Source organism: Oryza glaberrima, chromosome 4 (genome assembly GCF_000147395.1).
Source record: "Oryza glaberrima chromosome 4, OglaRS2, whole genome shotgun sequence".
Taxonomy (NCBI): Eukaryota; Viridiplantae; Streptophyta; class Magnoliopsida; order Poales; family Poaceae; genus Oryza; species Oryza glaberrima.
In genome coordinates this window covers 13,926,021-13,949,619 of record NC_068329.1, presented here as the reverse complement: position 1 = coordinate 13,949,619, position 23,599 = coordinate 13,926,021, and the positions used below count along the sequence as shown (strand labels likewise).

General features: G+C 43.2%; 2 protein-coding genes across 2 annotated transcripts; one reads left to right on the top strand and one right to left on the bottom strand.

Annotated features, from left to right (window-relative positions):
• Window positions 1-7,829: 7,829 nt before the first annotated feature.
• Window positions 7,830-11,524, top strand: LOC127769530 (70 kDa peptidyl-prolyl isomerase-like). Its single transcript, XM_052295119.1, has 12 exons — window positions 7,830-8,255; window positions 8,380-8,466; window positions 8,569-8,829; window positions 9,269-9,343; window positions 9,442-9,522; window positions 9,646-9,840; window positions 9,972-10,237; window positions 10,325-10,450; window positions 10,529-10,675; window positions 10,753-10,880; window positions 10,963-11,083; window positions 11,181-11,524. The coding sequence occupies exons 1-12, from the start codon at window positions 8,027-8,029 to the stop codon at window positions 11,232-11,234; spliced, it is 1,770 nt and encodes a 589-aa protein (XP_052151079.1). The 5' UTR covers window positions 7,830-8,026; the 3' UTR covers window positions 11,235-11,524.
• Window positions 11,525-17,011: 5,487 nt separating this feature from the next.
• LOC127772062 (uncharacterized) lies at window positions 17,012-17,972 on the bottom strand. The gene has a single exon (XM_052298043.1). The coding sequence runs from the start codon at window positions 17,785-17,787 to the stop codon at window positions 17,185-17,187; it is 603 nt and encodes a 200-aa protein (XP_052154003.1). The 5' UTR covers window positions 17,788-17,972; the 3' UTR covers window positions 17,012-17,184.
• Between the last annotated feature and the right edge of the window lie 5,627 nt (window positions 17,973-23,599).

Sequence of the window (23,599 nt, the reverse complement as noted above, 5' to 3'; positions counted from 1 at the left end):
TGCAAAATTGTATGACCTGAGAAAAAGATTGACCTCTTGCCGTTGGTTTCAATAAAAACAAAATGCTCATTCTAGGGCAATAATAGAACTGAAGAAAAGATGTTGCCTTCGTAGCAGTAGGATTCAAAAAGGGCACAGTGGAGGGAATCACCAGTGCTTTATGTTCCTTCAAGCAAGTCGAAAATGTTACAAATTGAAATTAACAGCCAAAATAAAATATTGAGTTAGAAAAAGCCACCATTTCATCAGTAAGCATAACTACTGTTTTAAGAGAGAACTTTCTGTTGCAGAGGTTGATTAAGTCATCTAGAATTGAACCAAGAAGATCAATGACCATGATACTGTACTACTCCCCCTCCAACCCAAACATCAGATGAGGACTTCCAGCTGAAATTTCTGGTAGAGAGGATATCATCATCCTCTTTGTTCACCTTTTGGAAGTTGTATGCAGGAATTGAGCATATGGAAGGAAATTCTTAAGTCATCAGCTAAATTTAACCTGATACGGACTAAGACTTATTTATTTGCTTATTGGCTGGTAAAGAGTAAATCAAAGTCTGCATGGTGTATGTAGACTGCCTTGCAGTATATTAATAATATGCTTTTTCCCTACTTAGTGTGCTCAAACGGCAGCAGAAAAAAGACCTAAATTCAGTCTGCAGCCTCGCCAGTGCCTTGCCACCGTACCGGCATGGGACCTAGAGGGGCAGTGGCGTAGTGCCACGGTTGGAGCAGGCGACGGCTGGTGGCGGCACGGCACGGCCGGGCGCATGTGGCAGCAGCGCACAGCACGGGCGCAGGTGGCGGAGGGGCACAGGGCTGCCGGCGGCGGCGCACGGCGGGCTGGGCGCAGGTGGCGGCGGGGCAAGGCACAGGCGCAGGTGACGGCTGGTGGCACAGGAGCGGATTTCTTTCCCTCTCGTTCCCTTCTTCCCAACCTATCCAGAATATTCTTGACCGTTTGCTCTCTTTTACTGAGCCTCTTTTACACGCTGCATCCAACGGCAGGGGCTGAATTTTGGTTGCATCCAACGGCTCATATAAAACATATGACGTGGCTTAATATTATTTGAGAAAGCTTGTTGCTTTCACATATTTAGATATATTGTCCATCAGGCAAGCTGCTGACAGCTTGAGAGTAAGGATGAATGACAACACACAGCTCATACAGGAGAACTGAGAAAGCATCACCTATAGAAACAACACCATGCCTGAAATTGCACGTTACTCATCCTCGCTCTGGCTACAGTTTTTTATAGGAAAAAGTACGAATCACCCCCCCCCCTCCGAACTATCATGTTCGTCCGAATTACCCCCCTGAACCACAAAACCGGATATTCTTCACCTCAAACTATGCAAACCGGATGAATTACCCCCCTCGACCCAATCCGCGGTGGTTTTGGACTACATGGCGTACACGTGGCAGTCCAATCAGCATTATTTTATTTATAAAAAAAAAGTGGGACCCACATGTCACTCTCTCTCTCTCTCCTATCTCTCTCTCACACACACACTCTCTCTCCTCTCGGCAATGGCGGAGTCAGCGAGCGCGGGGAGGCGAGGCGAGCCGGCGGCGGCAAGGCAGTGGAGGAGGCGAGCGGCGGCGGGGTGCGGCGGAGGAGGCGAGCGCGGCGGCCGACGCCATGAGCGACAACCAGCCCCAGCGCGACGCCGTCGCCATCTTCCCCCGCCCGCGCCGCGTGCCGTCGTCCGTCGCCCGTCGCCGTCGTCGCCTCGAGCCCCGTCCGCGCGCCGTCACCCCGCGCCGCCTCGCCTTCTCTGCCGCCGCGCTTGCCTCTTCCGTCGATGCCGAGCGCGTGCAGGCGCATGTGCCGCCGCCGCCGCTGTGGCGCGAGCAGGTGACGGCGTGGGGCATGGTGGCGGCGCTGCTCACCACGGGGATCAACCCCACGCTCAACGTCTCCGCCACGCTCCTCGCCTTCCTCGCACTCCGTGGCTGGACGCGCGCGCCCGCCCTCCTCCCCAGCGGCGGCGCCTCGAGCCCCGTCCGCGCACCGTCACCCCGCGCCGCCACGCCTCCTCCGCCGCTGCCTCGCCTCTCCTCGAGCAGCGCGCACTCCCGCCACCGCTCGCCTCCTCCACTGCCCTGCCCCGCCGCCCTGCCCCGCCACTCGCCTCGCCGCCACGCTCGCTGCCTCCGCCGCCGCTCGCCTCACCTCCGCGCTCGCTGCTTCCGCCGCGCTCGCTGCCTCCGCCGCCGCCTCGCCTCCGCGCTCGTTGCCTCCGCCGTCGCCTCACCGCCGCCGCTCGCCTCACCTCCGCGCTCGCTGCCTCCGCCGCCGCCTCGCCTCAGCTCCCCGCACTCGCTGCCTCCGCCATTGCCAAGATGAGAGAGAGAGAAAGTGTGAGAGAGATAGAAGAGATAGAAGAGAGAGAGTATGACATATGGGTCCCACATTTTTTAAATAAATAGAATGCTGACTGGACTACCACGTGTACGCCACGTTGTCCAAAACCACCACGGATTGGGTCGAAGGGGTTAATTCGTCCGGTTTGCATAGTTGGGGGTGAAGTGTCTGGTTTTGTGGTTCAGGGGGGTAATTCGGACGACCGCGATAGTTCGGGGAGGTAATTCGTACTTTTTCCTTTTTTATATGAATCTGACAGGTGGCATTCCACTATTCATAACTAAGAGGTCAACAACGTAAGGCAACATTGCAAAGCAATACTGTTTAATGATTCATACAGGTCTCCTATGTAACTACCTGAGCCAAAACTACAAAAAAGAAGGGGGCAAGAATTTTTATCTGGGTCATGAAAGAACTGGTTCATAATGACCTATAAAATCATATAACTCTACACAGATGCTGTAAATTCACAAGCAAACAAATAGGCACTGTGAAAGATATTTCGAAAAAAAAAAAAGGTCAGGAAGAGGCACCCTACCCTTCATCAAACCTCAAAGCCTCGAGCTACAATAATCATATTGCCATCCATCCATGTACAATCTGAGCAAAAGACAGGGCAGTGAATAAGTGAACAGTGTGACAACCAACAATTGCACAAACCATGTTCAAATCAATCCACAATGTAGTAAAATACTTTACAGATTATTTTTTCTCAAATACACATTTCAGATTATGTATCATAAAAATAGTTTCAATATAGTAAAAGGCATAGGTAGTACAGAGGAGGTTTCATACATCTAAAATATTCACACATAGATCTAAAAGAGGTTTGAATTATCAAATAGAAATCGCCACTCACAACCATCAACTTGAAAGTCCCAACTCCTAAAAGCCAAAATCTATAGAATTCAATATTAGTTCGATTGCCAGGTTTCTGAAATTGTAATCTCTACTTCTGTCAGTCAGTCCCAGTAACACCAAGTTAAAAATGTATTAATGAGGCGGCAGTGAATTAAAAGCAAGTCCAAGCCAACAGAACATCATGTATATAGAAGTGATTCCTTGCGTAAGTTGAAGTCTACATGAGCAATGAACAAATATAATTGATGTTTGCATGACTCAGATATTAAGCAAGATAGGGGAATTATGGAAGAGTTTGAATACTTTCAAATCGGATTTAAAAATTTTCAAGTTAAGATTTAAAAACTTTCAATTCAAAACATTTTGAAAAAAATAAGTGTGCTAAAGATTAAAAAAAGTAATCAGAAAAAAAGAAAAAAAAGGGGAAAAAAATCGCAAAAGAAAAAGGAAAAAACAAATCGTGAAAAAAAAAGAAAAATGGGCTGATGGGCCGGGAGGCCCGGGAGCAGCTGGCACGTGTGCACACCAACTAGCAATGCCCGTGGCATGCGTGCAGCCGCGCGCGAGCGGAGTGAATCGGTTTCGAGGGATGCATCTCGGTTTGGCTAGGGTTAGGGGCGGCACGGATTGAAGGAGGAGGTGATGCGGGCGAGCAGGAGCGGTGCAACGGCGGTGCGGTGGAGGCGGGGTAGGAGGAGGTCTCGCTCGTTAAGCCGCCTCCACAGCTTCCCCCTTGCGCAGCAACCAAGGCAGCGTCGAAGTCGGAGTTAGTGTCAGAGGCAGCGGTGGCGGCGGCGCAGGTGGAGGGAAGCGGCGGAGCGAGCGGGAACGGGGAGGATAGCGCCGACGAGCAGCATGGCGAGGCGGAGGGAAGAGGCGCGCGGCATGAGGAGGGCGGCGCAGGCGGAGGGAAGTGTCTGAGAGAGCGGTGGTTTGTGGGTTTTCTCGTTTTTTTTTTCTTTTTCATTCTCCCGGACGACGTGGGTTCGGTTTGTGGAGACGTGATTGTAGGATTGTAGGATTGTAGGTGGCTGGGTGGGTTGGATCCAGGATTGTAGGATTGCAAGATTGCATGATTGTGGATGAACTTGTACTTTTTATATTAGTATAGATGGAGTGGAAAAATCTCATCCCCTTGCTAACCAAACCAACGCGAGCACTAGCCATCAGTAGGCCCACTAGCTAATCAGCGCAAACGCCCTACTTATCGATCTAGCGCGCATTTCTGGCCCACTTCGTTGTGTTCTATTCTGGCCCACCAGCGAGGAAGTGAGAGGAAACGCTGATTAGCGCGTAAACGCTAATGACCAACGCACACGTGACACGTGTTAGGTTTAGTCTTTTTTTTTTGTCGTTACTTTTCTTTAGGAAAACGCTCATTTTTTTCTTCCACGATTATTTAGATTTTGTCGCCGCATGCATCTTTTTTTCCTGATATTTTATAAATTGATTTTTTTCATCTTCAATGTCCATTGGAAGTTTTTAAGATTTGAGTTGAATTTTGAATTTTGAGATGAAAGTTTTCAAATTTGACTTGAATGTTTTGAATTTTGAGATGAAAGTTTCAAATCTCGAGCTGAAAGTTTTAAATCTCGAGATAAAAGTTTTCAAATCTAAGTAGAAAGTTTTCAAATCTGAGTAGAAAGTTTTTAAATCTTGAGTTAAAACTTTTCAAATCTGGTTTAAAAGTTTTCAAAGTTGAGTTGAAAGTTTTCAAATCTCGAGTTGAAAATTTTCAAATCTAACTTGATAGTTTTTAAATCAAGATTTGAAAGTTTTAACATCAGAGTTGATTTTTTTAAAAAAATTAAGTTGAAAATATTCAAATATTGACTTAAAAATTTTTAAATCTAATTTTAAATCTAAACTTGAAAGTTTTCAAATATTAGTTGAAAAATTTTCAAATTGTAAATAAATATGAGTTAAAAGTTTGTTTCAGACAAAAAAAAAAGAAGAATGAAACTTATGCATGGCAGTTTTTTATAAAAAAAATGAGTGTGGGTTTTCTTATCCAAAATTAAGCGCTATTAGTCCTGCGAAACGCGCGCCGCCTCGATTCATGTTGCGCACACGCGAGATAGGAACCCCCAAGAGAAATTGAGATGATTAGTGTTGATATCCTCGCCACGGGAAGCTCACTGATGTGATATGAAGGAGGTTAGTGCCAATGACACTGACACTATCACCGAGAACCTACTCATAAGAAATAATGTTTACATTTTAACCTTTTTGAAAAAAATAATACGAATAGATCATCGGCACCGGTGTCATTGGCACCGACCCCTTCACTGAATTAGCTTCTATAAGAGGTGAGGGTGTCAGTGCCCGCATATTAGTGCAGAGATATTGGACCTCCAAGCCAACATCACCATGAGTAAAAAAAGATTTATTTTTAGAATAAGTTTTTCCAGATGTGTATTTATAAACTAAGTTTTTATAAGAAGTACTAAAATGAATAAAAGTCCAGCTGACCCAGGACCCTGAGAAAATTGGGCTTTGAGATGGGCCTTACTTCCTAAAGCCCATGGAAACCTCAAGCAGGTCCGTGGCATTTCTCTTTTTCTTTTTCTATTTTTATAAATAACTAGCAAAAATACCCGTGCGTTGCAACGGGTGAAAAATTCTAATGATAATATATATTTTTCATGCATAATCATGTCAATGACAATGTTTGTATTTTAACGAGCGACTTGTCTTTCTATAAACAATTTTTTTTCTTGTGCGATTTTCTCAAATCATTTTTAAAAAATGGCGCATTTCTTTCTAACAATTTTTTCCTAGCATGTTCTTTTTGTTTTTTTACTGACGACGAAAACCATATTTTTCTCCCTTTTTTGCTTTTCTTTTCTCGTGTGTTTTTTGCATGTTTTTTCTGATAATTATTTTCTCGTGCGTTTTTTGCTTGTTTTTTTCGAATGTTTTTTTTTGTTTTTTCCAATACAGGAGAATATATGACGAAATAAAAACCGTGTAATAGATGACAAAAAAAACGATGGATCCTATCCGGCTCAAGCGTCCATCAATTTAGCGTTTTTTCGACAGATTTTTCAGAGCGATTTGTTTTTTAATAGATGATGTTTTTTTCTTGCACGGTTTTTTCAAACCATTTTTTAGAAATGGTGCGTTTTTTCTGACAGTTTTTTCCTCGCATGTTTTTTTTAAAAAAAATTCTGATGAAATAAAACCGTGTAGTAGATGACAAAAAATGGATGGATCCTATCCGGCTCAAGCGTCTATCAATTTAGCGTTTTTTTTCTTACAGATTTTTCAGAGCGATTTGTTTTTCAATAAACGATGTTTTTTTCTTGCACGGTTTTTTCAAACCATTTTTTAGAAATGGCTTGTTTTTTCTGACAGTTTTTTCCTCGCTTTTTTTTTAAATAATTTTTTTACTGATGATGGAAATAATTATTGTTGCGTGTTTTTTTATTTTTTTATGGAAGATGGAAAACCTTTTTAGCGTGTTTTTTTTCGCTTTTTTCTAATTTTTCTCACACGTTTCTTTGAACCTTTTTATTGTCGTGCGTTTTCTCTTTTTAAATAGTTAGATTAGATTAGACATAGCGAAGAAATATATACTGATTAGAAATCGGAATTTGGTTCGCCCTTTTCATTTTTTTCTTGCGCGTATTATTTATTTTATACGAACCAGCTATTTATTTTTTACGAACCATTTTTTCTTCTTAGAGAATCGGATGAACTTTTCTAGATGTTTTTTGGGATTTTTTTTTCGTCTTTATAGCAATCAGACCTTTTTTTTTCCTTTTTAAAGGAATCAGATATAGCATTTTTTTCACCATTTTTTTTTGCCTTTTATAGGAATCGGATATATGGTTTTTTTTGCCACGTAGGAGAAACAGACTTTTGTTGTTGTTGTTGTTTTTCTTTCTTTTTCTTTATTTTCTTTTATTGTGCGGTTTTTCTTTTTCTTTTTATGCACCTTTCTACCTTTATTCTTCCCTTTTTATTATTTTTTAATAAAAACGACCTTAATATCTTATTTCAAACTTATAGGGACTCAAATGTAAATATAAAAATTACAGGGACTCAAATGCAAAAGTAGTATAGATCCAAAAATTAAAATCATATAAAATTGGAATGCTCTCGACTCGTAGGTTTCGTTTTTACAAACAGATCTTTAATCCGGCACATTAATTTTATTTTTCATTTTTAAGGGTGATTTGGATTAGAGTCGGACCTTTTTTTTTCCCTTTCATATAGCAAATAGGTAGGAGTCGGACTTTTTTTAAAAAAAATTTCGCTATTTTTTTTTTTGACGGACAGGGAATCGGTAGAGTCGGACTTTTTTTTTTATTTTTGGATCAGGCTCTTTTTTCGTCCGGTTTTTTTCCAAGGTTTTTTTTAGCCAGTTTTTTTTCGCTCTTTTTTTTAGATCGGACGTTTTTTTTTCTCCCGGTTTTTTTTCTTTTTTTGATCAGACTCTTTTTTTTTTTTTGTCGTGGTTTTTTCGTCCGGTTTTTTAGGACGATGGAAGCACCTTGTTTTTTTAAGTAAGCTGAGATTACGGCCAGTTGGACCTTCCCTTCTGGAACCATCCACGGCCTTCCAAACCCCTCCCGCCAACCCCCGTCTTCTCTCTCGAACCATCCGTCCCCAAAATCCGCCTTCTCCACTCTCCACCCTCTTCCTCGAGCTTCGTCGAACACTCTAGAACCTCCATAAATACCCACCTCCACCACACTATTATAACAACCTCGCCTCCCTTCCCTCGCTCTTCCCAAGTCACAGCTACGCACGCACGCACGCGCACCACGAACCAGCACGCGCACCACCCAATGGCGGACGACGCGTACGACGACCTCCCAATGGTCGGCGCGGAGGAGGAGGTGGACGACGTGATGAAGGACGAGCTCGACGAGGAGGGGGAGGAGGTGGATTACTCCTCCTCCCCCGTGGCAATGAAGGTCGGGGAGGAGAAGGAGATCGGGAAGCAGGGGCTCAGGAAGAGGCTCCTCAAGGAAGGGGAAGGATGGGATCGCCCCGAATCCGGCGACGAGGTCCAAGGTTAGTAGGCGCCCACCATGCCTGTGATTCTTCATCCTCCCGTTGATTCGAATCACACGAATCCATTCAAGCACGCAGAGCGTTGAATAATTCGAATTTTTTTGTTTGTTTTTGTTTATTTCAGTTCACTACACCGGCACTCTCCTCGACGGAACCAAGTTCGATTCCAGCCGCGATCGTGGAACCCCCTTCAAATTCAACCTCGGCCAAGGTGCGGATCGGATTCCCAATTTCCCCCCATATTTCGTCGCAATATTCACCATAGTTGAATTGAATTGCCGAATCGTACTGAATTTTTTTGAAAAATCTGCAGGGGAGGTGATCAAGGGGTGGGATGAGGGTATCAAGACGATGAAGAAGGGGGAGCAGGCGGTGTTCACCGTCCCGCCGGAGCTCGCCTACGGCGAGGCCGGCTCGCCGCCGGCGATCCCGCCCAACGCCACGCTGCGGTTCGACGTCGAGCTGCTCTCCTGGGCCAGCGTCAAGGACATCTGCAAGGACGGCGGAATCTTCAAGAAGGTGCTCGCCGAGGGACACAAGTGGGAGAATCCCAAGGACCTCGACGAGGTGCTCGGTACGTTTCAAAATTTTGTTCGAACGAAATCTCAAGTCGAAACGAGAATCAGGAGAAAATTTTCAAATGAGAAGACCATTTTAGCATTACTGTGATCATTTTAAATTCAGTTCAACACAGCAAATAGTAAGATATGGGGTATGATGAATTTCTATGAAATTCAGGAAGATGGCAAGTTTCTGAAAATTTCAAATTGAAAGACTATTTTAGATTTTTGTTCTTCTCATTTTAAAGTCCGTGAAACAAAGTGAGACAGTAAGATAAGGGGCAGAAGGAATTTCTACAAAATTAAAGAAAAATATAGGCGAATTTCGAAATTGCATACACTGATTGGTGGTTTGGTAAATTGGTATCCATCAGTGAAAATTCTCTTATACTGAAATGGTTGCTAAACTTTTTTTTTGAAAGAATGGTTGCAAAACTTGTTCTCTATTTGCAGTCAAGTACGAAGCGAGGCTCGAAGACGGAACTGTGGTATCGAAATCTGACGGTGTTGAGTTTGCTGTCAAAGATGGTTTGTATCCCCTGCATCATTGAGCCTCTGCAATTCAGAATTTAACCCTGAAAAATGCCATGTCACTCTCCGATGAACATAATTCTGTTTATCTTCAGGCTATTTCTGCCCGGCGCTTTCAAAGGCTGTCAAGACGATGAAGAAGGGCGAGAAGGTCCTCCTCACTGTCAAGCCACAATGTGAGTCAATCGGAGTCCTCCTTTCAAGAGATTTTGCAACTAATCTATGTCTTTGGTGGTAATGTTCTGATGATCTTGGAAATGGCATTGTTGAGTGCTGACATGCACTTTTCTGATCTGTAGATGGCTTTGGTGAGCAAGGCAAACCAGCTTCTGGAGCTGAAGCTGCTGTGCCGCCAAATGCTACCCTGTACGTCGATCTTGAGTTGCTCTCCTGGAAGACGGTCACTCTGATCGGCGACGATAAGCGCATCCTGAAGAAAGTCCTCAAGGAAGGGGAGGGCTATGAGCGCCCTAACGATGGAGCAGTAGTTAGAGGTGTGTGCTGCTGCTGCTAATTCTTGCATTTGTTATGGTTCTATTGTATTTGTTATGGTTCTATTGTACCTGCACACTTGCAATGTGTTCAAGAACAAAAGCATAAACCATGGTTTGTTGTGCTTTTGCAGTGAGATTTATCGGCAAGTTGGAGGACGGCACTGTGTTTTCCAAGAAAGGGCATGATGGTGATGAGCCATTTGAGTTCAGGACAGATGAGGAGCAAGTCATCGAAGGGCTGGACAGAACTGTGGTCACCATGAAGAAAGGAGAGGTTGCATTGGTGAGATTACCACCTCAACATGCTTTCGGATCCACTGAGACTAAGCAGGATCTTGCTGTTGTTCCTGCAAACTCCACAGTCTGGTATGAAGTTGAGCTTGTCTCATTCGAGAAGGTAATCCATCAACTCCTCGTTGTTTGTTTACCTGTCTCTTGATTTTGGTTGAGCTGAAAGTGATTAAAAATTCTGGATTTCGCTCAGGAGAAAGAATCATGGGATTTGAAGGACAATGCTGAGAAGATTGAAGCAGCTGCCAAGAAGAAAGATGAAGGGAATGTGTGGTTCAAGATGGGCAAGTATGCTAAGGCCTCCAAGAGATACGAAAAGGTAAAAAATTAAAATCTGAACCTAAAATAAATTCTAAATTTATTTGCTTAATACTTCATATTTTTTGCTCTTGATTAGGCTGCGAAGTACATCGAGTATGACAGCTCCTTCACTGATGATGAGAAGAAGCAATCGAAAGCACTCAAGGTTAGTTGCAAGCTCAACAATGCTGCTTGCAAACTGAAGCTGAAGGAATACAGGGAAGCAGAGAAGCTCTGCACCAAGGTACTGTACGAGTTCTTGGTGTTTGTCTTGTTAATGTAGAGGTTCTTAACTGACAATGTAAAAACAATGCTGTGCAGGTTTTGGAACTGGAGAGCACAAATGTAAAGGCCTTGTACAGAAGGACGCAGGCATACATTGAGCTTGCTGATCTGGAACTAGCAGAGTTGGATGTCAAGAAAGCACTGGAGATTGATCCTGACAACAGGTGAAGCTCAAGTTCATCAGAACATGTTAAATACCACCATATCTCCATAATTTGTGACTCACTGTTGCTGTTCTCTTCTCAGGGATGTGAAGATGGTGTATAAGACATTGAAGGAGAAGATCAAGGAGTACAACAAGAGAGACGCCAAGTTCTACGGCAACATGTTCGCGAAATGGAGGAAGCTGGAACACATGGAGAACAAGGTAGGTTAATCTGCCACTATTGAGCGTCTTCCGGCCACACTTACCTCAGCTCAGATGCGCTTGTTTCTCACCATTGTTGCTTGTTGAACTGCTGCAGAAGGTGCCTGGGAAGCAGGAGGCACAGCCTATGGCCATTGACAGCGCCGCTTGAGGATTAGCTCTGCTTTCTTTTTTCTGAACCTGGTTACTGCTAGTACTACTGTCTCTACTGGTTGTATGAGTATGAAATATGAATGGAAAATGGTAGTTAATTTGCCCTTTGCTTGATAGTTGCAGTGTTTGCAACTCTGCACCCATATGTGCTCAGCTTTGTACGAGAAGTGGTTGCCGTCATTTGAAGATGTGATGCTGTGATTGTATTGTGGTGTTAGAAGAGCAAAAATGCCATAACGACACTTTGGACTGCGCTACTAATGTTGTTCTTTCTTGTTTCTATTGCAATATGGTATAACATCTGTGCCTTGTATGCAGGACGTATGTCCCGACATTGTTTGTTTGTTTATGAGAAGATTGTGAGACTGAAGTATGTTTTGTTCTCGAGGCAGTAGGCCACAGGTGACACGTAGAATGATTTACAGACATAATTTATGGGCTTGAAGATGAAGATAGGTTTACGCACAAACACAAGAATTAAGGAGGTTTGGACTTGTAATTCAGACATCATATGAAGATTTACAGTTCGGCTTATTTGAGCTTAGAAACAAAAAACAGTTTTATGAACTTATTTTAGCAGAGTACCGGAACGCACGAGCCGCAGTTTGGTTACCGATTCGAGTAGGGACTAATACAGAGAATTGAAACGTAATCCCACAACAGAAAACACCAAACGTCCTGACCTCTCGCCGGGAAGAAAGGTGATCGTAGCCGTAAATCGGTCGGCCGAAATCTACAATAATCACGAATCCATTAAAAATCGAGACTAAAGATGATTTTTAGTTTCGATTGGTGGCTACAACGGTATATGTCCCGGACGTATCAACGGATTTGTGGCCGACTTATGGCTCGGTCGAACAACTGTTTCTACATGGGCTTAATTATAGCCATGAGTATTGATTATCAGGGCCATTAGGGGTAATAGGCCGAGGAGGCCGAATGGCACAGATTATACAAGTAATGGGCTGCTCCTCGTTCAGGTGGGCCTCAATTCCAGTCCATTAACATGTATGGGCTGGTATTTAAAACTAGGACAGCGCACACAAGTGGATGGGTCGGGAACCTGGATTTCGGTCCAATCCAAGTAGGGATAAGATGTGCCTAAAAATTACGGAAGACAGCACATGGACAAAGTGGAGAAGAGTGAATTGAACTTATGCCTATGTTTGGTTTCAATATGAGGTGGGATGTGTTAAGGTCCATCCATGCTTTTTAAGGATGAAACGGTTATATTTTTTATTTTGTTGAGGGGAAAGAACGAAATTTGTTTTTTTTTGAGAGATACAATATAATGCGTTGTAATGACCATATTTTTATTGGATAGAGGAATGAAGGTGGGATACCGGATAGGGATGCCTCCTCATATTGAATTGGTGAGGTCTTATGAACGATACATGAATACATACATGTTAAAACAAAGAGAATTTCGATATCTTTTTTTCTAAAAAAAAAGCCATATGATTTACATGAAAGAATAATATAAAAGCAGTAGCTATATTTATAACGGCATATTTTTAAGAAAAGAACAATTAATATGTATTCATCATAAGTTTCAATAATTATATTGTAAATTTCATATACTTATCACACTATAAGCCTAAAAATTACATTGTAAATTTAATGTATATACAGTGTATTAATCTAAAAATTACATTGTAAATCCACATCTTACAGCGGAAGAAAAAAAAAAGATCAGATGGATAGAACTTGTCGCAGTGTGCATGCAAAAGAAATCGAACGGATGGAGACGAAACTGACTGACATCAGAAAAACCGACTGGAGAAGCGCGGCTAGGGCTACCGCACGGCACGCACGTGGGCCGCCCGTGCGCGAGCTGCCGAGGTGGGGATGGATTCATCCGCCACTTTTTTTCCCGGATGAGACTATCTCGAATATTGAAGGTATATACTCCCTCCATTTTAAAATGTTTGACACTGTTGACTTTTTAGCACATGTTTAACCGTTCGTCTTATTAAATTTTTTTTTTAAATATATAAAACTATATGTGTACATGAAAGTATATTTACCAATAAATCAAATGATATGAAAAAAATAATTACTTAAATTTTTTGAATAAGACGAATGGTCAAACACGTACTTAAAAGTCAATGGTGTCAAACATTTTGAAACGGAGGAAGTATTTTTTTAGAACCATTCTGCTAGTTTCTCAACCAAAGAGATACCTAAAGCTTAACGTGTAAGAATAATATTTATTAGCACTTCTAAAATCTACATGCAAGCACATGCCACATCAACTTATTAAGTACACAAAGCTTAACATTCAAGCATATAGTAATATATCTACAATTTATTTCATTTTAAAACTAAATATACGCTTGCTAAATCATCATTCTTAAATAATTTTTATAATATTTCGATGTAAATTATTTCATCATTTCTCCAATATCTAACATAATGAGACATCGTTAGGATATACAAAAGTTGGGTATCATCCTCTTATTGCTATTAGTATAGCTACCAATTAATACATGATCTCATCCTCTTATTACTCAAACACATCATCAGTAACTATAGTTATAATGATAGTATATTGTTATGACAGAGAATGTGAACTCCGTCCGTCCCCGCGTGCCTGTGCCCGTGTCCGTGCAGTGCATATGACCCGCGACGACGACGAGGACACTTGCACAGTTCCATTCTCCTCCTCGATCCCTCTGCGGCTCTGCCGTCTTCATCCTCTAAATTTCCTTGGATTCGACCTCATCTCATCCGCGCTTGTAACCAGAGCCCGATCAGGTAGTGCCGTACATGCGCGCGTGGCTGCAGACCCGGGGGGATAAAGGCCATTAAACTTCATAAAAAAACTCAATTCCTAAGTTTCCGTGTACTACATTTGACTGTACATCTTATATAAAATTTTTTTTATGATTACTATTTTCATTGTTGTTAGATGATAAAACATGAATAATATTTTATGCGTAATTTATTTTTTTAATTTTTTTTATAATTTTTTTATAATTTTTTTAAATAAGACGGATGGTCAAATGTTGGACATAGAAGCTTAAGAATCGAGTTATTTTAGGATGGATGGAGTACGTAGCACGCAACGCGCGGCGCAGGGCGCGGGCCGCGTGCGCGCATGTGTTTGCCCGCACGCCGTTCGGTGCTCGCTCGATCACGCTAAGTACGATACGGCGTGCGCTGCACAAGCCAGATATTAGAGCAAGTTCAATAGTATAGCTAATTGTTAGCTCTAAATCATCTATAGCTAATCTAATAGCCCATTCATATAATAATTACCCATAAAAATATACTACATTATTTATACCTGATCCTACCTCTCATACACTCATAACGTATTGAAGTTCATGTTGCAGCCGGCTACAAATCTTTAGCCTGCTTTTTTCTCTCTTTTTTTTTTAATATATGGTTATAGCTAGTTTATAGACTGCTACCTTCTCTTACAGAGATCGATGCAGCTAGCTAGCAATAGTAGCGCGGCCGCCCGCGGGTTGGGTCGTGCATGCGCGGGCGCGCGAGCGGTCGGTCTCGCCACGTGATGCCGGCCCAATTTGCCACGTGAGGTATGCGTGGCGTTGTCATGTGCATCTGCATGGGACAGGGAGGGAGCCGCGTGGCATATGGGCGTGGGTCGCAGCCCGGCGCCGCGCGCGGGCGTCGCTGTTGCCGATGTCCGCGCACATGGCGCCATGCACACGCCCACGGCGCGCGCGTGCATGCGCCGTGCGATGGACGACCTGGTCAAGCATGGCTGTTGCTGGCCCTGCACGAGGAGAGGAAAAGGAGGAAGCATCCTTGCACCTGAGCGCTCGTGGACTTAAAAAAGGGAATCTATAACTGAATATAATAAATTCTATCTACAATAAATATAGATAGAGATATATCTAAATTCGTATTAGCAGAATGTGTCATATCTAATACTGGTTAGTTTTTTATAGGTGCGGAGAAAGTAATTATTAATTGTGACTCACTAGTAGTACATGCACCTAGTTAACATAGCTAACTGCCACGTACTTACGTTATAGCACATGCATGCTTCTACGTGTATGCCACAATTAATTTCGATAAACACATACCCAACAAATACATATCACTACTTAAAAAAATATTTTTCATGGCGGTATCCTATTTTTTTCTACTGGCATTACTTCCTCTATCCCATAATATAAGAGGTGCATATATTCTAAAATTTAATTTTAAAGACATTTGACCAACAATTATTATAATATAAATTAAATTTTATTTGCTAAAATTAATATCATTGGATTGACATTTAAATTTACTTTAAAATGGTTATAATTTTGTTGCAATAAACCTTATAGTATATGAAAAATTATAAGTCAAAAATTAGTTTTGAAAACTGTGTCAAGTTTGACTGTGCCTTATATTATGGGATAAAGGGAGTATATGAAATCTCCACTTGCAAAATTGTACCATGGAGGTGGCGGGTTTAGGACCGCCAGCGAAAACCCATTTCACGGGTGGTTGCTTAAGAACTCCGCTTGTAAAAATAACCCCTCTTAAACAAATGCGAGCAAAATATTCCCAACAATCATATCTTATTTGATAAGGGGCATAATAGTTTTTCTCCATTAATCTTAATCATTTTTTTTGAAACCCCTACAAATAATTATATTTTGAAACGAATAGGGTATCTATTAAGAAAAAAATGTGAGCAAAAATAAAACGCACCATCAGTGACACGATTCGAAGAAGCGACGGAACATAGATATATATATATATTATCTTCTAAATTGCAAGCTTACAAATATCCCATCTTCTAGCTTAGAGCTGATTATAAACCGTAACTCTTGCTAGAAAAAAGCGGATAACTTTTGTATATGTATTCTTAGTGTTTAAAAGCCAATGTTAAAAAATAAACTACGACGAAAGACATCAAAATCAACTCTAAAATTAATATTTAAAATTTAAATTTTGGTTGCAGCTGATTATAAACAAACTAATGTAAATAATGCAAATTTGATGTTAATAGATTTATCATTAAATAAACTATCATAATATGTTTTCTTTAAAACATTTTCTTCTTATAGATATTATTGGTTAAATTAGCATCTCGAAGACGTGTCAGAGTTTAAAAATGCTTATAATTTTTGGACGGAGTGAGTATGTGATAGATCACTCAACAAACATACAATAAAATTTAGCATCTACATGTTGCAATGAAAAAATTCCTTTCCAATATATGTTAACAAGCTATTGTTGAATTTCTTTTTTACTTGTAGAAGTTAAATTTTAACATATTTGTGGAGTGATATATCACATATAAATCCATCTTCTCATTTTTTTAATTATTTTTCATAATTATTTAAATAACATGTAAATAATGAAGTGATGTCCATTCGAGAGTTTAAAATCAACTCCCGCGCAAGCACTGCTGAATCCTACCTACAGAACATATGCTCTACAGTACATTTAGGCGCCGTCATTGTCTTGTAGCTAGGATACGCTGAGCAAAAACAGAGAAGAGAATAGAGACTGGCTTAAACTAACGAACTTCTTCAGATATCCATTTTCCTTCTTCTCTTCAGAATGTTCAGAGATGAACACTTGAACAGGATAATATATTCGCCGCTGAGTGAGATATTCAGAGTTAGATGACCATATATTGGCACACACAATGGGCAACACATGAATATATGCATCGATCTAGTCAAAATTCGCATCAATCAAAGTTACCATGCTGCATTATGTTTAGTTCCACGCTAAAATTGAAAGTTTAAAGAAATTGGAACGATTTGACGAAAAAGTTAGAAGTTTATGTGTGTAGAAAAATTCGATCCGATGAAAAAGTTAGAATTCTAGAGAAAAAAAAAAGTTAGATTCTAAACAGGCCTCCATCTGCTTGCATTCAGCTAGAGAGCTAACAACTGAAAATTCTATGGACAGAAAAACACAAACACACACACAAAAAAAAGTCTTGTCATCTAGGCTAGTCTATGCTTCTTCTAGTCAGTTGCGATGTAGCATTGCGTAGCCGGCGCCGGCGGCCTGCAGTATATGCTCGTGCCTCGAACCGCCGCCGTCGACGACCATTGCTGCAAGTGCCTCGCCGAGAAAGCACAGCTTGGCTGCAGGCTGGAGGACACGGCGGACGACGAGCTCGCCGTGTCGTCGAGATCGTCGTCGCCGCCGCCGCAGTTGTGCTCGCGGTGGCGCAGCACGACTACAACCGCCGCGTCGACGACGCTGTGTTCGCCGGCGATGGCCCTCCTCTTCGACGACATCGACCGGGCCGTACAAGTGTTGTAGTCGCCGCCGACGCCGCTGCTACCGGAGTCGTCGTCGTCGTGGCCGGCGTGGCAGCCGACGAGGTGATTCCGTTGCCGGCGTTGCTGCTGATGCCGATGCTGATGCCACACCTCGTCGTCGTCCTCGTCGCGCATGCGCGGCGGCGGGCCGGAGGAGGCGTCGGAGACCATGTCGTCGTCGTCGTCGTCGAGCTCGTGGTTCTTGCGCGCGTAATACTGCCGGTGGCCGCCATTGGAGTGGTCGAGGTAGAGAGTCCACCCCGACTGGCACCCGCTGCTGCTCCGCGAGCTCGTCTCCATGAGAGCTTGAGCTTGAGAGCTTCTATCCTGCCTCTCTAGTCTCTACGACAAGCTAAGCTAGCTAGCTAAGGTGTAGGTGTACGTACGCGTGTACTGTACTAGTAGCTAGCTAGATCAGTGATGGAGGTAGAGTGGCGATCGATCGAGTATAAAAGAGGAGGGAGAGGAGTTGGGGATCTCGAGGAGTGGAAATGGATCGTTGCCAGCTTGTGTTTTATGGGAGGCGCGTGCATATGCGTATGCTTTGGTTGATGTCCACGGACATCGGGACAGACAGGGTGGGCACATGCGTGCGTGCGTGCGAGCACCGCACGTGCACGCACCCCATGCGTCCGCGCAGTCCGGTGGACGAGGCCACAGGACACTGGCAAGGTTTTATCACTCACCTCAGTAAGAGCAAGGTTAATAGTATAGCCAACTACTAGCTCCAATTTATTTATAGCCAATTCATATAATAATTGCGTACTATTCTATTAGTGTATATTGTTCCACCTGTCATACACACATTGCGTTTTGGAGTCCGTGCTGTAGCTGACTACAGATCTGTAGCCCGCTGCTCTTCTCTCTCATCTTTTATCTCATTAAAATATGTTTGTAGCTGACTAATAGCCTACTATTGTACCTGCTCTAAAGCAAGAGGATCGGCTACCTATATAGAACCGGTGCATGCGTTTGGTTGGGGGAATTGTTATGGAGAAATAAGAGTTTGAGACCATTAAGTCTAGTATTTCGTTGGTGGACGTGAGAGTTTTAGAAGAGACTAGGACAAAGAGTTCAAGTGTAAACTCTCACTTTTTTAATACCGGGATATGACCACGTATTTGGAAGGGAATTTCTCTTATAAGTATGACGAGATAAATTTAAACTGTACATATGGGTGATAATTGATCCAAATTTTTGATCTAAAAAACTATGAGGGCTACGTAAAAAAAGGATTTAACTGAAATTTAGTAGTTCTAATGCTCGAAATATTAAAGGGTTGAGATGGGCTATGAAAGGGACCATGGGCCTCAACCCATTATCATCCCTAACTATAAATGGCCAAACGGGCCACCCGGGCCGAGCCGGGCCGGACTACCCACTTGCTAGATCAACGGCCAGGCACAGCCCAATAAGACTTGTGGGCCATGATGGGCTAGCCTAAAGGCATGAAAGCCTATTGTGCTCCTTCTTGGAAAAAGTCTATTTTACCTCCCTCATATCTTTCGACCATCTCTTATATGGCTGGAGTAAGTCTATTTTGAATCCCTCATCTCCTTCGGCCACCATATATGGCTGGAATTATTCTATTTTGGCTCCCTCGTCTATTGAGCCCCCTGATCTTTGGACTGTTTTGTGCCGGGCTGGCCCACCGCGCCAAGGCAGAGGCCCAGACATGGCCCAACGGTCGGGCCATGCCGGCATGTGCCCGACACCAATCGGGTTGGGCTATCGGGCCTCAGGCCTTTTGGCCAACTATACCAACCCATAAATCATCACATAAAATTCAATTTATGGGATATTTCCCATGATTCTCATCTCTATGACCAAACAAAGCAAGAAGAGTAAACATGAAACTCACTCCAAAAGCGAATCCCTCCCCCAACTCCCAAAAAACCCTTTCCTTCTCTTACCAAACATGCTGAAAAAGTTTCTTATCACCCTCTTATGTTTTCTTTATCTTTTTAAAACCATACCCTCTTACATTTTCTAGACTATAGAATCTACTTTGAGATTCATGCAACCCTCACGGCCTTAACTCCCATCAATCCTTCGATTCCCTCAACGGTGCCAACAAGGCCCGCCAGACCTCCCTCCTTTCCTCCTCCTCAAGCTAACGTGCATCAGCAAGGTGCCCCCTGCCACACTAGCTTTCCTTTCTCCCACCATTGGAGAAATGTCATCGACGTCCCAGCCTTCAAACCACTCACTATACTATGCCCCTGCTCTTAACACCGGCCCATCACCTGCTGCCACTATCGCCTCACCACCCACCCGTTCCAATGCGCACCACTGAGCTACCGCCTCCCGCAACCATTCCTCTAAACTCAGGGAACATCGTCCTACTTCCAACCGCAAACTATAATTGGTTGAGCTATCCCACCATCTCGCTGGAGTTGGAAGAAAATGAGGGCAGTTTGAATTGTGGCACGGATTCGCTAAAAATCTATCCCAAACTTTTTGTCAATTGAAGATTACCAATTACGTTAAAATAATGTACTACACGTGATGTTTGTTTTGTAATATGCACAAAGATTGAAAATACTTATGCACCTGATCGAAGATGAAAATATCACTACTACAAAAAGCATTAAACCTATTTTTGTGTACGGTTGACCCACCTGTCTGCCCAAAAGTATATACGACAATCGCTATTTTTTTATGCGGGTGGTGCACCTGTACGTAAAAATCCGATTTTCATGTGTGGGTTCTTATGTTGTCCGTACGCAAAAATAAAAATAAAAATAAAAATCCCCAAAAATAAGACCCTAGATAGGTGCGGATTCGTTGCCGCCGTCACCGGTGGATCTGCGCGGAGGATGATGCCATGTCAATGTCAATTGTTAAATTTTGCTTCATGTGCCATGTCAATGCCACGCCAGATGAAGAGTCAAATTAGCCACGTAGACGCCATGTCAGCTGAAACCGCCGTCCAAACCGCCTTGGGACTTATTTTGCACCAGTTTTGATGGTTGAGAACCCATTATATCTTGTTTTCTGGTTGAAGGACGAAAATCGGATTCGTTGACAAGTTAAAGGACTTCAGATGAACTTATTCCAATAATATATTGTATTGCTTATGAACTAGTTTTATACTACGTTGTGGATGTCCTTAGGACCAGTCCATCGTGGAGACCTATATTATGAAGGAATAAGTTCACCTGCCGTCCATCAACTTTACAATGAGTTTATTTGACATCCCTAAATCCCAATACTGGAAATCTTCACCCCTAAACTATACAAAACCGTGCAATTTAGATCACATAGCACTATATATATCTGGTTTCGCTGACGTGGCATCCTAGTCAGTAAATTTATTTTTTTTAAAAATGTGGGACCCATATGGCAGTCTTTCTTTCTTCTCTTTTCTAGTTTTATTCCACGGCATGCATCGAGGAGGAGGTCGAGGGTGTCGTCCTCGGCGCCGGCTATGTGCGAGCGCGACAGCAGCAGCAGCCGGCCACCGGCTCGTCGGCTGCCTTTCCCCTCCCCCATCTCCTGCCGACCGCCTCTCCCTCTCCCACCCTCTCCACGCGTCGCGCCGATGGGAGAGGAGGAAGCGGCGGGGGTGTGGCGGGCGGAGGAGGAGGGGGAGCACCATTTCTGCCCGACGAGCTTGCTTGGCGCTGCCGAGGATTGGCTCGAGGAGGCCATCGCCAACGAGCTTCTCCGCTCACCGCCGCCAGCCTAGACCATCCCACTGGAGGGGGAGGAGAGGATGTCGGCTGGCTGCTGTTGAACCTGTATGAGCCGCTCTTGTGCATGCTCCACGCCTCTGCGCCCAACGGTTGGACCACCGCCGCCGTATGTCGCCACCATGGCCGACTCCGGCGACTCGTCACCGCACTCTACCACAGCCATCGACGACGAGCACCACCAGCTCTCGTACGCCAACGGCGAGACAAAGATCCTTTCGCTCAAGAGGCCACTCCGCTTCGCCAATTTCACCACGCGGTTGGTCGGCCGGCGGCTGCCGCTCGCTTGTACGTCGTCGTCGTCGGGTGTGGCGGCTGCCGTGCTCGCCTGCCGCTCGCGTGTGCGTTGTCGTCGTCGTCGGGTGTGGCGGCTGCCATGCTCGCCTGCCGCTCGCGTGTGCGTTGTCATCGTCGTCGGGTGCAGCGGCGGAGCCTCTCGAGGTGGAGCTCGGCCGGGCTTGCCGGCCGCCTCTCCCCTCTCAGCCGCTGGTGAAGAGAAGAGAAGAGAGGAAAGTGAAGAGAAGAGAGGAAAAGAAAAGAGAAAAAGAAGATAGGCAGACCCCATATTTTTCCCCTTCTTACTTACATGTGGGCCCTGTAACTTTTTTTTTAATTTTGCTGACTAGGATGCCACATCAGCGGACTAAAATTGCACGATTTTATATAGTTTAGGGGTGAAGATTTCTGGGATTGGAGATTAGGGAAATTAGACAGACTCGATGTAAAGTTAAAGAACGGTATGTGAACTTATTCCAATTTTGAACAGGCCTGTACGTTTTGCCACTTTGGGCCCATTAACTTCGGAAGGCCTACATAGCGTTGTCACTTTGGATGCAAAACCAATGGGCCTTCAAACAAAAAAAACTTTTTCGTTGGGTCTTTTATGTCTTAAACATATATCAGATTTGTGCACCACGAATTGATGTTTGGTTGTAGTTTATTTTTGAAGAGATGTATGCAAATATTTATCTGTAACCTATTTAGATGAACATATCTAAATTTTATTTTATACCAATTTGGTTCGACATGGTTTGAATAAAAACATAAATATATCAGTAATTTATTTGATACAAACCATGTGAAGAATATAGTTATATTTTATTTTATACAAACCAAACCCACAAATTATAAATAGTAAATCATGGGAGGGAATTAGAATTAATTAGAACCGACAATTCAACAGTACGTGTCACACGCTGCTTATTCTGTCCCGGCAAAACAGTCAGAGACGATGCACTACAAGCCGTGTAGAATCGTTCAGCATCATGGTCCTTGACAATGTATTGCTTGTAATATCATTTTTTCGACGAATTCAAGTGTCAAACTTTTTGACTTTACAAGGACACCTTAAAAGGTCAGCAGTTTTGGTTGTTGGCAAATGACCAACAACCACAGGGGTTCAGACTTTCAGGTCAATTTGTTTCTTTCCTAAAGAACATCTTTGCGGTCATTTTCATTTCTTTTTCGTCGTCGCATTTCCAAACTTGAAGAGCAACATAATGGGAGAAAAAGATTAGAGGAAAGCTGCGTCTATCTTTTCAGAAGAGAAGTTGTTATTATTATTTTTCTTTTTGCAGGGAGAAGAGAAGTTATCTGTAGTGAATTGTGATCCAATTTATGAAATTGCAGCGTGATATTTGAAACAAACTCGATGGGTCCAAAGATGAAAGCATATGTACGGAAACACGGTAATATTTACTACTTTGTTAAAAAAAAAAATCCTAACAATGAATTGATTCATTGCTAGGGTTGGTCTTTTTTTTCGGAGGGGTAGCTGTCAAGACCAGTTTGTTCTCTGACATCGGAATGAGAAACAACATAAACGAACATTTTCGAACAAAATGAATTAATGAATCAATTCAATTACAGGACATGTCAATTCATGTCCTTATCATGAAAACCATCACAATTCACCTTTGGCTTTCTTCTCAATATTTCAAAAAGAAAAGAAAAGAAAAGAAAATAAGCAACAGACTTGAGAAATTTGCCTCAAATCTCTGCATTCTTCCTACCCTATATCTACCTCCAAATTGATCAAAGAAACAAATCATCCAGAAATTTCTGTACACCGTATGTGCATCATCTCTCTCTTGTTCTACCACACATGCTGGTAGCTGACTACGCCCTGCCCAGTTAGCAGCAGTGTGTGGGAGAGTTGCCCCCTGACTTGAGCTCGCCGAGCATGTCGACCACCATGCCGATCCCGTCCTCCAGCCACCCCTTCCCCTTCAGCGTCCTCGCCGAGACGGCCATGGCGCCCAAGATCTGCACCAGCAGCAGCACCGCCACCACCGCCCTCGCCATCGCCATCGCCGTCGCTGCTGTCATCGCCATTGATATATATCGGACAGAAATTAACGATCGATGAGAAGAGAGAGATCAACAGGGATCTTGATTGGCTGCTGTCGAGCTTGAGT